Raw genomic sequence first — 16,338 nt, 5'->3', positions numbered from 1 at the left:
GGGGGCCCGGGGTGGGGGTGGATACTTCACTCTGTAAACATGCTGGACTCCAGTTAGGATGGGTCTTGGCTGCTGCCTAGACTTTTGAGCCTGGCTAGAGATGCAGTGTATCAGAGGGAGAATAGAGGTCCAGGACACCCTGATGGGCTGAGTCTTTCCTAGGGTGAACACCACTCTTGCTTTTGACTCTTGGGCAACTGATTGGCACAGCTGTGATTCTTTTTTTTTTTAGATGGAGCCTCAAGCTATCCCCCTGGGTAGAGTGCCATGGCATCACAGCTCACAGCAACCTCCAACTCCAGGGCTCAAACGAGTCTCCTGCCTCAGCCTCCCAAGTAGCTAGGACCACAGGTGCCCGCCACAACGCCCGGTTATTTTTTGGTTGCAGTCATCATTGTTGTTTGGTGGGCCCAGACTGGATTCTAACCCGCCACCTTAGGGGTACATGGCTGGCGAGCCGACTTGTCAGTTTCTAAAGCTCCTTTTGCTTTAATATTGCTGTGGTTTTCAAGATGTAAGGGCCCTGCAGGAAGGTGCTTGGTGGCCCTTTCCTTCACTTCCCTCTACTCCTCTGAGACCTGGGTCCCAATGGGTTTGTACTGGGTCTCACCACTGCCCTGGGGCCTTTGGGAATTATCCTTGACTTAGAAATTGAGGCTCAGGACACACAGCTTTGAGTGGGAGCAGGTACTAGAAGCAACGCTTCATGATCCTCAGAGAGTTTCTTGCTGATGCTGGCTACTGGCCCCAATCTGAGAAAGTAGGGAGTTGGGTGAGAAGCTTTGGATTTCCTCCTTTACCAGCTCTCCCCCTCGCCCTGCGGCCCACTCATTTTGTGACTTGTGCCAAGCTTAGATTTTCCTGACTTAGCAAAGGGGTTGAGCTCTGCACTCCCTGGAGAGGTGGCCTATGAGATCTGAACTGGAGAGTCCTGGATACCTTCGCTTGGGACTTCAGAATTGCAGAGACCATCAGAGATTATCTACCTTCCTTTTAAAAAAAGTTGAGGCTCGGTGCCTGTGGCTCAAGCGGCTAAGGCGCCAGTCACATACACCTAAGGTGGCGGGTTTGAATCCCTAGGCTGGGCCCGCCTAACATCAATGATGGCTGCAACCAAAAAATGGCCGGGCGTTGTGGCGGGCACCTGTAGTCCCAGCTACTTGGGAGGCTGAGGCAGGAGACTCGCTTGAGCCCAGGAGTTGGAGGTTGCTGTGAGCTGTGATGCCACGGCACTCTACCCAGGGGGACAGCTTGAGGCTCTGTCTCAAAAAAAAATAATAAGAAAATAATTTAAAAAGTTGAAACAGGCTCAGAAAGGAGAGGGACTTGCTCCAAATGAAACAGTGGAGTGTTTGGTAGATCCAAGACCTCAGCCCAGGTGCCTGGAACTCTAAGCCCTTCATGGCATCATCACAGCACCCCTAGGTTCCCTGTTATCTTTTTCCTTGGACTAGGAGTAGATGAGGGCACAATGCTGCTTTTTGAGTAGCATAGCCATGCAGGTGAACCTGCTTGGGAAGAACTATTAAGAAATAAACTGGCCAGGTGTAGTGGCTCATGTCTGTAATCCTAAGCACTCTGGGAGGCCAAGGCAGGTGGATTGCTGGAGCTCCGGAGTTTGAGACAAGCCTGAGTGAGAGTGAGACCACGTCTCTACTAAAAATAGAAAAATCAGCTGAGTGTTGTGGTGCACCTGTAGTCCCATACCCAGGACGACAAAGTGAGACTCTGTCTCAGGGGCAAAAGAAAAAGGAAAAAACAACCCCTTTCTTCACTCAAGCGAACATTAGGGCATCTGCTGTGATCCAGACCCTGTGCAAGGCTCTGGCTGCTTTAGTCCTGCTGGGTGTGAGCAGACAGGAACTAGCCAGCTCCTCTCCACCAGAGGCATCAGTGACATGTGGCTAGTGGTGGGGGAGGATCCCGGACACTCCCTGGAGGCATTGGCTGTGGGTAGGCAGTGACTGGTGGTTTGCAAGGACAGGAGCCTAGAGCTGCCTTTACCTCCTGAGTGCCTTCCTTCTCCTGGTCTGGCCTAGGTCCTGTCTTGCGGAGCTCCAGTGTTGGGCCTATGTGGGAGGGTTTCATGATCTTCATTTTCCATCGTTTAAAATGAGCAGGGATGGATAGATGTACCCAGGAACTGGAAGGAGGAGGAGCTGGTGGAATCTTGGCCATCTAGGCCAATTATTCTCAATGCAGAGCTCCCTCCCAAACCATAATGGCATGCATTTGTTGCCATTTAAAAATATATAATGACTTAAAACCAAACAGGTGGGGTGGCACCTGTGGTTCAAGTGTCTAAGGTGCCAGCCACATACACCAGAGCTGGCAGGTTTGAATCCAGCCTGGGCTTTCCAAACAATAACAAGTACAACCAAAAAATAGCCGGGTGTTGTGGCGGGTGCCTGTAGTCCTAGCTACTCGGTAGGCTGAGGCAAGAGAATCACTTAAGCCCAGGAGTTGGAGGTTGCTGTGAGCTGTGATGCCATGGCACTCAACCCAGGGCAATAGCTTGAGGCTCTATCTCAAAAAAAGAAAAAAACAAACAGGTGACTTGAACATAGTCACTGTGGGAAGTACAACCCTCAAAAAAAAAAAAGCTTAGCATAATGGTTCAAGCCTATAATCCTAGCGCTTTGGGAGGCCAAGGGGGAAGGATCTCTTGAGGCCAGGAGTTTGAAACCAACTCGGGCAACATACCAGGACCTGGTCTTAAAGAAAAACCTAGGTGGAGCCCATAGCTCAGTGAGTAGGGTGCCAGTCATGTACACACAGGCTGTCAGGTTCAAACCCAGCTTGGGCCAGCTAAACAACAATGACAACTATAACAAATAGCTGGGCATTGTGGTGGGTGCCTATAGGCCCAGCTACTTGGGAGGTTGAGGCAAGAGACTCACTTAAGCCCAAGAATTTGAGGTTGCTGTGAGCTGTGACACCACAGCATTCTATCCAGGGCGACATAGTGAGACTCTGTCTTAAAAAAAAATAAATAAAAACTAGCTGGGCAAGATGGTGGGTGGCCAGCTACTTGGTAGGCTGAGATGAGAGGATCCCTTGAGCCTAGGAGTTCAAGATTGTAGTGCGTGGCTCGGCGCCTATGGCTCAAGTGGCTAAGGCACCAGCCACATACACCTAGGGTGGCCGGTTGCTGGGCCCGCCAAACAACAATGATGGCTGCAACCAAAAAATAGCCAAGTGCTGTGGCGGGCACCTGTGGTCCCAGCTACTTGGGAGGCTGAGGCAGGAGACTTGCTTGAGCCCAGGAGTTGGAGGTTGCTGTGAGCTGTGATGCCATGGCACTCTACCCAGGGGGATAGCTTGAGGCTCTGTCTAGAAAAAAAAATAAAAAAGATTGTAGTGAGCTATGATCCTGTACTCTAGCCTGGGTAACAGAGACCTTGTCTCCAAACCAAACCAAAAAAGACCTTTTATTTTGTACTCATTTTAAGTTTCAAAAAAAGTTACAAGAATAGTTTCCATATCTCCTTTACCTATCTTCTAATATTAACATCTTTCATGTAACATGGTATAATTGTCAAAACCAGAAAATTTTGGCATAGTGCTGTCAACTTGATTTTTTTTTTTTTTTTTTTTTGGCTGGGACTGGGTTTGAACCCCCCACCTCCGGCATATGGGACCAATGCCCTACCCTTTTGGGCCACAGTCACCACCCTGCTTATTTTGATTTTTTTCACTGATTTTCAACTTCTGTCTTTTTTGTGTCATAGGATCTTGTCCAGGGCCCCACGTTGTATCCAATTGTCATTTCTCCTTTCTCTAGACAGTCAGTAAGAGTTTGTCTAAGTCTGTCTATAATCTTGTCACTTTTTTTTTTTTTTTTTTGAGACAGAACCTGAAGCTGTCACCCTAGGTAGAGTTTTGTGGCAATCTCACAGCAATCTCCAGTTCCTGGGCTTAAGTGATTCTCTTGCCTCAGTCTCCCAAGTAGCTGGGACTACAGGTGCCCGCCACAATACCTAGCCATTTTTTGGTTGCAGTTGTCATTGTTGTTTGACAATGGCCCGGACTGGATTTGAACCTGCCAGTTCTGGTGTATGTGGCTAGAGCCTTAGCCACTTGAGCTACAGGCACTGAGCCAATCTTGCCACTTTTGAAGAGCTACTTTGTTGAATGTCTCTTCTTTTGGGTCTGTCTGATGTTTTTCCATGATTGGATTGAAATAATGGGTTTGTTGTTTTTTTTTTTTTTTTGAGACATTCTCCTTCTATTGCCCTGACTAGAATGCTCTGCTGGCATCTTAGCTCCCTGAATCCTCAGACTCCTGAGCTCAAGTGATACTCCTGCCTCAGCCTTCTGAGTAACTGGGACTAATTTTTCTACTTTTAGCAGAGATAGGGTCTTGGTCTTGCTTTGTGCTAGGATTATAGACAAGAGCTGCTACACTTGGAGAGATGATGTATTTTTGACATAAATCCCACAATATGTTCATCTTGAAGCATCGTTTCATGGAGCTCATGATGTTGATCTTTTTCTGTTACTAGTGATGTTGGTCTTGATCACTTTGTTAAAGTAGTTTCTGCCAGATTTCTTTGCATAGGTGCTGTGAGAACACTTATATTGATGAAGATAGGGAGCTAGAAAAGAACCATTTTAAGCTTTTTTTTTTTTTTTAATTGAGACAAGAGTCTCACTTTGTTGCCCTTAGTGGAGTGCCATGGTGTCACAGCTCACAGCAACTCCAACTCTTGGGCTTAAGCAATTTTCTTTCTTTTTTTTGAGACAGAGCCTCAAGCTGTCGTCCTGGGTAAAGTGCTGTGGCATCACAGCTCACAGCAACCTCCAACTCCTGGGCTCAAGCGAGTCTCCTGCCTCTGTCTCCCAAGTAGCTGGGACCACAGGTGCCCGCCACAACGCCTGGCTATATATATATATATTTTTTGGTTGCAGTCGTCATTGTTGTTTGGTGGGCCCGGGCTGGATTCGAACCCACCACCTTAGGTGTATGTGGCTGGTGCCTTAGCCACTTGAGCCACAGGCACTGAGCCTTAAGCAATTTTCTTGCCTTAGCCTTCCTAGTAGCTGGAATTACAGGTGCCTGTCACAAAACCCAGCTATTTTTTTGTTTGTTTGTTTGTTGAGCAGGCCTGGGCCAGATTTGAACCTACCAGCCCTGGTGCATGTGGTGGGCACCCTAACCACTGAGCAATGTGCGCCCCCCATTTTGAGCTTTTCTTTTAGGATTGTCTTAGAATGCCCAGGAAAAAAAACAAAAGGCCTCCTTCATACAGAGGCAGCAATGGAAAGTGAAAGCATAAAGAAGCCTCAGGGGCACCATTTATTCCATAATACCATGTATTTCTCTTATTCTTGTCATGTTTCCACTAAATGAGCTCCCCAGGGTTAAACTTTGTTTTCTTTTCTTCCCAAGTGCCTCCCTCCCCAGCGGTCCCTCTAGCAACCCTGGAAACATCCCTGCCACTGTGCCTGTGCAGATGCCAAAGCCCAGCAGGGTCCAGCAAGCACTTGCAGGTAGGTTACAGAGCAGATTATGTCCTGTGGGACTTGGTGGATGGGAGATTGTGGGGTGGGGTCCTCTACCCTCAGAGAAACACAAAGGTGCTCCCTTGAAAGAGTAGTACCTCCTTCTGGTGATGGCGTACCCTGTGAGTGAGCCTGGTGCCCCTTTCTTTGGCTCTGGGGAAGTTGGGCCTGATTATAGGTGCCTAGGTCTGGTTCTTTCACATCTTTTCTAAAAATTTTTTTTTTTTTTTGAGACAGTCTCACTATATTGCCCTTGGTAGAGTGCCATGGTGTCACAGCTCACAGCAACCTCAAACTCTTGGGCTTAAGTGATTCTCTTGCCTCAGCCTCCCAAATAGCTGGGACTACAGGCACCCCCCACACACACACACATAGCACCCAGTTATTTTGTTGTTGTAGTTGTCATTGCTGTTTGGCAGGCCTGGTCTGGGTTCGAACCTACCACCTCTAGTGTATGTGGCTGGTGTCTTAGATGCTGAGCTGCAGGCGCTGAGCCTTTTTTTTTTTTATTTTTTTGAGACAGAGTCTCACTCTATTGCCCTGAGTAGAGTGCTGTGGAGTCACACAGCTCACAGCAACCTCAAACTCTTGGGCGTAAGCAATTCTCTTGTCTCAGCCTCCTGAGTATCTGGGACTACAGATAGCCTGCCACAACACCTGGCTATTTTTTTGTTTTGTTTTTAGCAGGCTGGGGCTGGGTATGAACCCACTAGCCCTGGTGCATGTGGCCTGAGCTGCGGTTGCAGCTCCGAAGAGTCACTTTTCTGTCCTGAAACCCTTGAAGCATTTCTATGAAGGGATCTTCTGGGAAATTCATAGCACTGTTTTGGCTGTGGGTGACATCTTACCTTAAATAAGTACCTTTGGGTCCAGCTAGACCTTTTGCTGCCCATACATCTTGGGACTGTATTTTTGTTTTTTCGCTTTTTTTTTTTTTTTAAAGCAGTTTAACTCTTATTGCCCAGGCTAGAGTGCTGTGGCATCATCCTAGCTCACAGCAACCTCAAACTCCTGGGCTCAAGGGCTCTTCCTGCCTCAGCCTCCCAAGTAACTAGGACTACAGGTACCTACCACAACACTTGACTGAGTTTTTCTATTTTTAGTAGAGATAGGGTCTCATTCTTGCTCAGGCTGGTCTTGAACTCCCAGGCTCAAGTAGTCCTCCTACCTTGGCCTCCCAGAGTGCTAGGATTAAAGGCATGAGCCACCCTTCCCAGACCTTAGGACTAGTTTTACAAGTCCTTTTATAGGTGTTGGGGAGCCACTGAGGTTATTTATTTACTTATTTTTTTGCAGTTTTTGGCTGGGGCTGGGTTTGAACCTGCCACCTCCAGCATATGGGGCTGGCACCCTACTCCTTTGAGCCACAGGCGCCACCCCACTGAGATTATTTTTATTTTTTTTGAGACAGAGCCTCAAACTTTCCCCCCTGGGTAGAGTTCAGTGGCATCACAGCTCACAGCAACCTCCAACTCCTGGGCTCAAGCAAGTCTCCTACCTCAACCTCCCAAGTAGCTGGACCACAGGTGCCCACCACAATGCCCGGCTGTGGTTTTTTTTTTTTTTTTTCGGTTGCAGCTGTGGTTGTTTGGCAGGCCCAGGCTGGATTCGAACCCGCAACCTTAGGTGTATGTGGCTGGTGCCTTAGCCACTTGAGCCACAGGTGCCGAGCTCCCACTGTGGTTATTTTTTAGCTTATGGGAAATGTAAGGAGTATAAAGAGGTAGATAGCCAGATGCAGTGGCTTACACTTGCAATCCCAGGACTCTAGGAGGCTGAGGCAGGCAGTTCGCCTGAGCTGAGCTCACAAATTTGAGACCAGGCTGAGCTAAAGCGAGACTCTTCTCTAAAAATAGCTGGGCACTGTGGCAGGCACCTATAATTCCAGCTACTTGGGAGGCTGAGGCAAGAGAATTGCTTAAGCCCAGGAGTCTGAGGTTGCTATGAGTTATGACACCATGGTACTCTACTGAGGGTGACAAAATAAGACTCTGTTTCAAAAAAAAAAAAAGGTGGACAGAATCATGTAGTGAGCCTACATCTGTCATAGGTTGCTGCAGAGGACTTAGATACAGTTGGTGTTTTAGGTGAGTCACTGTCATAGTGCAGAGTGGCTTAGAGGGGACAGGCCTAGAGCCAGGAAGGCCATGTGGAGGCTGTCCTTATAACTTAGAGGAGCACCTAAGTTTGTTCCAGTGGGATGGAGGGGGAGGCTTGGTTTGAAACGTTCAGAGGGTGAGAGCCTTCTGCCATGGTGGCTGTGTTGGCTGTGAGAGAGGACAAGAGGCAGAGTGAGGCCTGATGGAGCCCAACCTCAATCTGGTGCTCTCACATGGAAATCATTGAGTGATAACCCAGGGCTCTGCATGTGTGTTAATTTGTTTCAACCCTAAATAACTGGGGGGAGGGGCGCTTTATTCTCATTTTATATTGGAGGAAGCTGAGCCAAAAACTTGGGGAGCTACCTCATGGAAGAGCTGGGACACAGCCCAGGCATTCTGGCCTCAGATCTAGCTCCTTGCCATCACACTTTGGTGCTTCTGAGTCTGGTGGGAGCCTCAGAAGTGAGTGATGGCTGTGATGTGGCAGGACGGCAGGAGTTTTGATGTGCATCTCAGAGCAGCAGTCTGGGAAGAATGGGTACCCTTGGCTCCCTAAGGAAGTGAGTAAGCCTGTGCTGGGAAGAGGTGCTCTCAAGGAACATGGAAGGAACAGCCAGAGAGCTGGGAATGGGAAGCCCTTGGAGGGAGGCCCAGCTCAGCAGGCCTTCTTGAACCTGCTCCAGCTGCCGGGACTGAGAGAACAGAGTGAGCAAAGATGTGCTGACTGGGAAGTTCAGTTGAGGTCACCTTCATGGCATTGAGTGTCACAGGGAAATCAGACTGTATGTGTGTACATGTGTGGTGGTGTTGGAGAAAGGTTTCTGGTAAACAGGTGGGGCTCTCCACAGCCTAGCTCCTCCCAGCTGTGGGGCTTTCTTGAGCCTTTATGGCAGGCCTGATGTGGGTAACCTCTTAGGCTATTATGTAGGTAGATGCTGCAGTGACCTCTCTTAAGTGAAATGGATCTTTGGGTGCCCTGCGTAGTGAGCAGCACCTGCTCCCTTTGCTCTGCTCTGGAGGCTGACGACCCTCTCCAGGCTGCCTCTCACATTGTCCTTCATGTCTCCTATCACCCTGCCTTTCAGAGCAATCCTGGAGCCAGGTAGCTGTCTTAAACTCCTTTTACTCGTGGGATAAACAGCCCCCAAAAGTTCAGGAACTTGATCCTAGCTAGGAAATAAGAGCCTGGAGTCCATGACCAGACTGCTATCTCCTCGAAATTCAAGGCTCAGTGGTTGGGACCTATAGATAGAACCATTGTCATTGCTTGTGGTCCCGGGAAATGAGACCCAGGCCAAGCCCTAGGAAGCCAGAGCTGGTGTCCTCTTGTCCCCTGGCTGCAGCATAATCCAGCTATCTTTATGGGGTGGAGCCTCTGAGACTGGGGTCACTTCCAGCCCTGTGGTGACTTACTGGGGTGAATATATGAGTGGTGGGTTAGCAACCTACCCAAGCCTAGGTTGAGGAGACCAGAATGGAAGGAGGGGAGGCTTGGATTTCAGCTCTAGTCACTAGATCAAAAATTAGCCTCAGCCTTCCCCCAGGTCCCTAGAGCACCTGGCCTGGCCATGTCCTTCATGCCTTCATGTCAGGAAGTGGGTGCTTGGACATTGGAAAATGAGGGTCTGAATGGGGTTTTCTTCTCAGGGCTCTGACCATAGGAATCCTGTATGACAAGTGGAGAAAAAAGTCTGAGCTATTCAGGCGATTTAGGGGTATCAAGAGTTTGGGGCTGTCCCAGAGCCCTTGCTGTTGAGGAAGATGATGGCACACACTTTATGGCCCTCACCCATCCTGCCCATCAGATCCTGCTTTGTGGAGTGGCAGGTATGGGTGAGGTTCAACTTGTTCACATAGGTGACCCTCAGCAGAGGGTCTGCTTTCCCTCTAGACTTCTGGGTTAGGGCGTGTGGATGTAGGTGACTTGAATTTCACAGAATGGGTCCTGTGTTGAAAAGGGCAGAAGTGGGCTTGTGTTGGCCTCTTGGGGGCTACTGATGGCAGCCTCAGGGATATCTTTGTTCCTTAGTACACACTGACCATGGGCCTCTGCAGACTGCCTACTACTGCCCTGGGTGTTGGAGCCATAGCTGTGGGCAGAGTCCTCTCCTCACTGAACTAGCACCAAGGGAGGACTTCAGGAACAGATGTGCAGGTAGATCAGGCAGAGAGAGGTAGAGGGAAGGGGCCCAGTGAGCATGTTCTTGCAAGTTCAGGGCAGAGCATTTGACTGCAGAGAGAGTATTCAGGGAAGGCTTGCCTGCTGAGGTGACACTGGAGGAGAGATCTCGGGGGTCGCTGGTGAGGGGATGAGTTCTGGTCAGAGGATGTGGACAGTACAAAAGCCCTGGGTTCTCTTAGGGAAAACTGCACCTGTTCCTGCTCTCTCCCATCTTTCTGTCACCTGTGCCTGCTTGTTTTTCTGGCCACCTGATATTTAGTTCCCAAGGGAACTGCATTTGAGCCCAGGAACAACCTTGGGATGTTGGTGCCATTGTGTTAGCTGATACAAGCCTGAGCTGGAACTGCAGTCTTCTGATATTTGCTTTGGTGACTAGCCACAACTCGCCCTGCCCCACTTGGCTATGTCGCCCAGGCTGGTGGCTGGCCTCTGCTTCTGTCCATTCTGGGCACATTTGCCAGAATGAATGGCTTTGTTCTTCTATTGGAGGCCCAGTGGTTAGCCGGGCTGCCTCCCATCCCTCTGAGTCACCTCTAGGGTTGTCCAGCAGGAGGACATGCTGTGTCCCAGGGAGTGCTGGGTCTTTGGGAAATATGGAGGGAGTGTGTGTGGAGGGTCCAACCAGGACATATGTGGAGCACCAGACTGAGGAGCCAGGCCTGTCTCTGTGGGCACTAAGTAGTAGTGAGCTCTGAAAAGAGGGTCCTATCCATCTTGGGACAGCTGTCTGCTGTGGGCCCACCCTCACCTGAGGGTACCAGAGAAGGAAGCTGCAGCCTGGGACCTTTGCTGCTGCAGCAAAGCCTCTCAGGGGCTGTGGGGGTACTTTAGCATGGGAGCCATCCCAAGAGGCAGCAGTCCCACTCGCCGACCTCAGCAATGTCACTGTAGGCCATGGTACCTAGAGAAGCTAGGTGGGGAATGGAAAGCAGATAGCACTTCAGTGGAGGCAAAGTGACCTGGAGTCATCTAGAGGGCATGACCAGGCCAGATGTTCTAGGGGCCTGGGGGAAGGCTGAGGCCTTGAAGCCAGCCTGCACAGGTGACCCTGTCCATGCTTCCACGCTTGGCTACAACCTTCCATGTTGCCTGTTCTCCCTTCCCTACACCGGGCACAGGGGATACCACCCTAAACTGTATAGGCGCCTTTCTGGTGTTCTGCCCTCTGCTCTCCTAAAGCAAATGGCGTCTCCACCTGCATGCTCAGGGCCCAGCTAGTCCCTTGCTTATACAGACACCTGTGGAAACTGGGGCCAGGACACCAGTGAACCAGGCCATTTTACCAGCACCCTGGGTCCTGGCCTGGAGCTCAGTCTTACCACCCTGGATCAGCTGTGGCAGCCTCCAGAGTCCAGATTTCCCCAGGAAGCTTTATGGGGAAAGCTTCATGGTGCCACTTCCTTGGCCTCGGTAGGGTTTGTTGATGTTGCGTGCAAAATCACTCCTTCTAATTTTTCTCCCCCTCTGCATGTCTGATCTCGCACCCCGTGTAGGCATGACGAGTATTCTGATGTCAGCCATTGGACTCCCTGTGTGTCTTAGCCGCGAACCCCAGCCCGCCAGCCCTCCCGCCTCCTGTCTGGCCTCTAAAAGTCACAGCTCAGTTAAAAGATTGAGGAAAATGCCCATGAAAGGTAGTTCCTGTTCACAAATGCTCTCTGGCCTCTGCTAAGCCTCCTCCAAGTCTCACTGCCTCTGACTCTGACATAGATTGCTCTTCCTCCTCTCAGTCCTGTCGCCTGGGGGGATGGACTCCATGGCCCTTAGTCACCAGCAGAGCTGAAGTCTGGGCTCTGACTTTCCTCTCAAGTCCCAGAGTTCAGCTCCTCTCTCTCCCTGGCATAGCTAGGATGAGAGGGGCTTGTTCTTTAGGCCTTGTGATTTTGTAAACACCAAGCTGTAGGCAAGGGGTGGTGCTTGGCACAGAATGGGGAACAACTGTCCTTTCCACTAGAGCCAATATGTCTCAGGAAAGGTCCTCGCTCCTAGGACAGAAGACCAGTCCTATTGCCCTGGCACCTAACTCTTTCTGGCTATCCATGTAGGCTACTTAAGGGGTGTCCTCTGATGACCACTGTCCTGCCCTGCCCATCACATGGCCAGGGAAAAAGGGATTTCAGAATCACTAACAGTGCTGGGAGTTTTACTTAGAACTGTGTGGAGGGGCCTGTTGTACTGAGTCCTAGACTTTTTCTCAAGCTGGTGATGGCTCTGCCTCTATCACTCGGTCATAGAAACATGGACTGCTTCAAGTCCAGTGTGGTGGTATGCAAGGAGGGTGGCTCCACTAGCTTCCCCCGGCTTTGTGATCTTATGCAGATCCTCTCCATTCATGAGTCAGCACCTCCTACTTAGCAGATTGCTTGGTGAGAAATAGGAAATAGACATGTGAAGCACCTGGCACGGGATGACAGTGGCTGTTACAATCATATCCATTGTCTGGTCTAGCCCCCAGAGGAGCTAGGCTCAGGGAGGGGTGGGCCTTGGAGCCCCTGACCCCAATCCTGGGCTTACTTAGATTGCATGGAGGTGGCTAGGACGGCAGCTGCTTCTGGCGCTCAGGTTTGCCTGGGAAAGACATGGGTTCTTGGCCTGCCTGGGCTCAGTTGTCCCTTTTGTATGAGTCTGTTTTGAGGGTCACCTGGCCAGCCCCCTTTGAGAAATGTGGCTAATGGGAAGCTCAGTTCTGTAAGGCTGGATGGGCAAGGGAAACATGCTGAGCTGGGCCAGGCAGAGATGGGAATCCCAGGCTCATTTGGAGACAGGCCTAGAACTAGCAAGCTTTTCACAAATAAAAGGCTCCCCTAGTCTGAATAGGGTGTCTCAGCCATTAGGAATGGCCACTCTGAGTTGAGGGTCAGTGTTCTGATGTGGTTTTCTCACCATAGTGCCCAGGGCAGGGTCCTGGCAGTCTGTATGGGAGGTATTGGGGAGGCGTGGTCTGTCCTTGTCAGCACCTGCCTTTCAGGTAACAGCCCCCTGATGCCATTACAGGAGTTATAGCTTTGCTAGGTATTAACTTTCACTTTTGAGGTGATAGAACCAAGGCTCAGAAGTAGTGTGATTTGGTCACAGCAAGAGCCAGAATTAAGCATAATGTTCTTCTCCCCTAAGCTGCCTCCCAGATTGTTGTCTCTTGGCATTCTCAAGTCTTTGCAGTCCCAGGCTGACTGTGAGCTTAGATTCCAACCAGAGCCCCTCTGGTCTCAGAGGCAGGAGCCAGCAGCCCATGGTGACCTGAGCTGGAGCTCCTGCCACAGTCGCTTTCTTGGGGCTGCCTTGGTCTCCCTGGTCTCCCTTTTGCTCCCTCACAGGTTTGGCTGCAATTTTCCCATTCTCCTGCTGCCTAGAGAAATCCTCAAGCTGTGCCAATTCTCTCTCACTGGGTGGGGATATCTCCCATTCTTAGGTGGGACCTGTTTGGTGCAGGGATTGGTGTTTATGGAGACACAGCCCTCCCAGCTGCATGGGCATGTGCACAAAGACTAGGATAGCAGACTGTGCTCCTGCTACGTCTCAGCCCCTCTCCAGAGCTGCTCGGCTTAGGAATTGTAGGCATGCGACTGGGACCCCAAAGTCAGACAGGGTCAGTGTGGCCAGCATCTACAGTCAGCATGCTAGTAGGTGTGCTGGTAGAGTAGGTTCCTGGGACACAGTGAACTCAAAGCTTCCTTCTTTCACTGAGAATAATAAATCTTGGATGAAATAATGCAGCCGGAACATCCTTTGGAGTAGTTTGGTTTTGTTTGTTAGTTTTTTTTTGAGACAGAGTCTTACTTTGTCACCCTCAGTAGAGTGCTGTGGCGTCACAGCTCACAGCAGCCTCAAACTCTTGGGCTCAAGTGAGTCTCTTGCTTCAGCCTCCCAAGTATCTGGGACTACACGTGCCTACTACAACACCCAGCTATTTTTAGAGACAGAGTCTTGCTTTAGCTCAGGCTGGTCTCAAACTCATGAGCTCAGGCGATCTGCCTGCCTCAGCCTCCCAGAGTGCTGGGATTACAGGTGTGAGCCACAGAACTCGTCCTGAGTAGTTTGTGCTTGAAGCTGCTCTTAGACTCTCATGGGCATCCTTGAAAGAGTCTAGGTTCGGCTTCCTGACTAGATGTGTGTTGGGATGCCGCTCCTGAGAGATGTGTGACTCTGTTTCTGCCTCTTCTGCCTCCCCCCTCCCACACACACACACTCACACCCACCCACCCACCTACCCACTCCAGGCTGGGCCTGGCACCCACATGGTTAGGCCTGATGGGGCTTTGCCCAGCAGAGCTCTGGAGTGCTCTGTGCCTGGTGCTGAGGCTCTCCTGTCTTGCACACTAACCTTCCCCATCTTGGCCCTTCTAATGTTTCCTCCTGGCAGCTTGGACTCTCCCTTGTCTTCCTCTGGAATCCTCTGCAGTTTGTACTCCCTGGGAGACTGCTTATATTCTTTCTCTTATAGGAGGGACTACAAAGCCAGAGCCAGAACAGGTGATAAAAAACTACACTGAAGAGCTAAAAACACCCCCAGATGAGGTAAGTGTCCTGGTAGCTAGGCTGCTTTGGTTTTTGTTTAGAAAAAGGGCTGACTCCAGCCTCTTCTCTGCTGTAAGGGTATTTCCCAGGCACCCCTGGGTGCATGCACTAGGCACTGTGGCTGAATCTCCAGCCTCCCACCAGTAGTGGTCGTGGCTCCTAGCCCACATCCTTCAGATCCAACCTTTGTCACTAAGGAGCTGTGGTCCTGAGCAAGCTCTTCCCTCCTGGCTCAGGCTTCTGTGTAGCCCATGTACCATCCTGGAGATAAGGGGGGTGGGGGGGACATCTGCTTCACTCTGCCCAGGCCTACACTGGTGGAGAAGGGAGGTGTCCTTGTCCAGGTGGCAGTCCTGCTGCTCTGGCTATTAGGAGAGCTGATTGCAGTTCCTGTGATTAACAGGCACAACCAAACTCTTGTCACAGTTTTGGTAGAACCCAAACCCCTTTTCTGAGGCACACTTTGGGGATGGCAACACCACTTTTCCCATGTGAACGGAAAGTCCTAGAGATTTTGGAGGGGTGGGTTAAAGGTCAGTGTGCCAGTGCAGAACTGAAGACTCTGTCCACTTGAAAGTTGAGTACATGTGGAGAATCTGGTTAATACAGCTTGGAACAGAGCCAGAAGGTTCTCCTGGTGTGTCTCACCCTTCTTCAAGCCCTCACCTATTTGTCTTTCCCAGCACTCAGATCTGTCTCTTTGTCCTTGTGCCTGTCTGGCCCAGGTTTCTCCCAAGCTGCCACCTACACAGCCAACGTGTACCCTGGCTCGTGGGTGCCTTCCCTGTACAGTGTTCTTTAGTAGGGCCAACTTCTAAGATAAGGCTCCAGCTCCTGAAAGTGGCAGTCAGAACATTCCAGGACTCCATTCTCTCCTAGCCCTTGTCTCATCTCCTATGCCTATTCAGATCTTGCCCCTTTAGGTGTCCATATGCTGATTTTGTGTTTCAGAACATTCTCTCCCTCTTCATGAAATGCCCACTTCCCACCTGATAATTCTCTCTCTCATCCTGGAATGCTCACTATCTGCTTGTTTGCCTGACAATTCCTGTGTCCCTTGTAAGACCTGCTCAGGGTTACTCCCCTGAGGAATCTGCCCTCTTCTGTCCTCCCTATTTGACTGTTCCTGCTGCTGTCTCAGGCCTGTGCTTCTGGTAAGCCCTGTGAGGGCATGGGTCTCAGTGACTCATCTATGTTCCCAGCCTCTGAAGCAAATGACTACTGAAATGACTTTGACCGTAACTCTAGCATTTCAGCAGATGAAGGCCTTTTTTCTACCAGACTGGCCAGTTTCAACCCCATTGACATTGGCAAGTATGCCCTGTGTTTGGTCTGTCTCCAGGACTGCATCATCTGTATGGAGAAGCTGTCTGTGGTATCTGGGTACAGCGATGTGACTGACAGCAAGGCCATTGGGCCCATGGCCGTGGGCCGCCTCACCAAGTGCAATCACACCTTTCACCTGCTGTGCCTGCTGGCCATGTATTGCAACGGGAACAAGGTGCCTGTGCTGCCAGGGGGAGGGGGACAGGGTGAGGGTCCTGAGGGGTAGTTGCTGAACTCTAGGGACAGCTACAGGATCACTCCTCTGGCAAAAGACAATCATGGGCATGTAGAGCCAGCTTGGGGACCTTTCTGAAGGCCCAGCTGACTGTCCTATGCCTGCCTCATGCTTTAGGTAGGGGGACCAAGGGACTGATTGGTTCCCCCAACCCCTCTAGCCGGGCCCTGGGTCCTTCAGGCTTAGGGGGCTCCTGGGCTTTTGAGTAGCAGGGTACTGTTTTGCCCTTGGCCACTTCCAAGTACTCACTCCTTCCTTATAGCATCCCTGTGCAATTGTCATGGTACTGACAGGAGGCTCAAGAAGGGGCATATGTCCACCACCGACCACAGGGAAAGTCTTTTTTTTTTTTTTTTGAGATAGAGCCTCAAGCTGTCACCCTGGGTAGAGTGCTGTGGCATCACAGCTCATAGCAACCTCCAACTCCTGGGCTTAAGCGAGTCTCCTGCCTCAGCCTCTCAAGTAGCTGGGAC

General features: G+C 50.6%; 1 protein-coding gene across 3 annotated transcripts in view; it reads left to right on the top strand.

Annotated features, from left to right (window-relative positions):
* DTX2 (deltex E3 ubiquitin ligase 2) overlaps positions 1 to 16,338 on the top strand; it is a 48,142-nt gene that overhangs the window by 27,077 nt on the left and 4,727 nt on the right. For 2 of the 3 annotated variants that reach the window (XM_003794179.3, XM_023515711.1), the window contains exons 5-8: positions 5,393 to 5,493; positions 11,283 to 11,423; positions 14,231 to 14,304; positions 15,647 to 15,805. In XM_003794179.3, the coding sequence (XP_003794227.1) occupies positions 5,393 to 5,493; positions 11,283 to 11,423; positions 14,231 to 14,304; positions 15,647 to 15,805 (475 nt within the window). The remainder of the gene's footprint in view (positions 1 to 5,392; positions 5,494 to 11,282; positions 11,424 to 14,230; positions 14,305 to 15,646; positions 15,806 to 16,338) is intronic. The other variant, XM_023515712.1, reaches the window with a different exon arrangement.

Source organism: Otolemur garnettii, unplaced genomic scaffold (genome assembly GCF_000181295.1).
Source record: "Otolemur garnettii isolate 467f Iridium unplaced genomic scaffold, OtoGar3 scaffold00077, whole genome shotgun sequence".
Taxonomy (NCBI): Eukaryota; Metazoa; Chordata; class Mammalia; order Primates; family Galagidae; genus Otolemur; species Otolemur garnettii.
The sequence above is the reverse complement of the archived record's forward strand: the minus strand, read 5'-3'. Positions and strand labels throughout refer to the sequence as shown.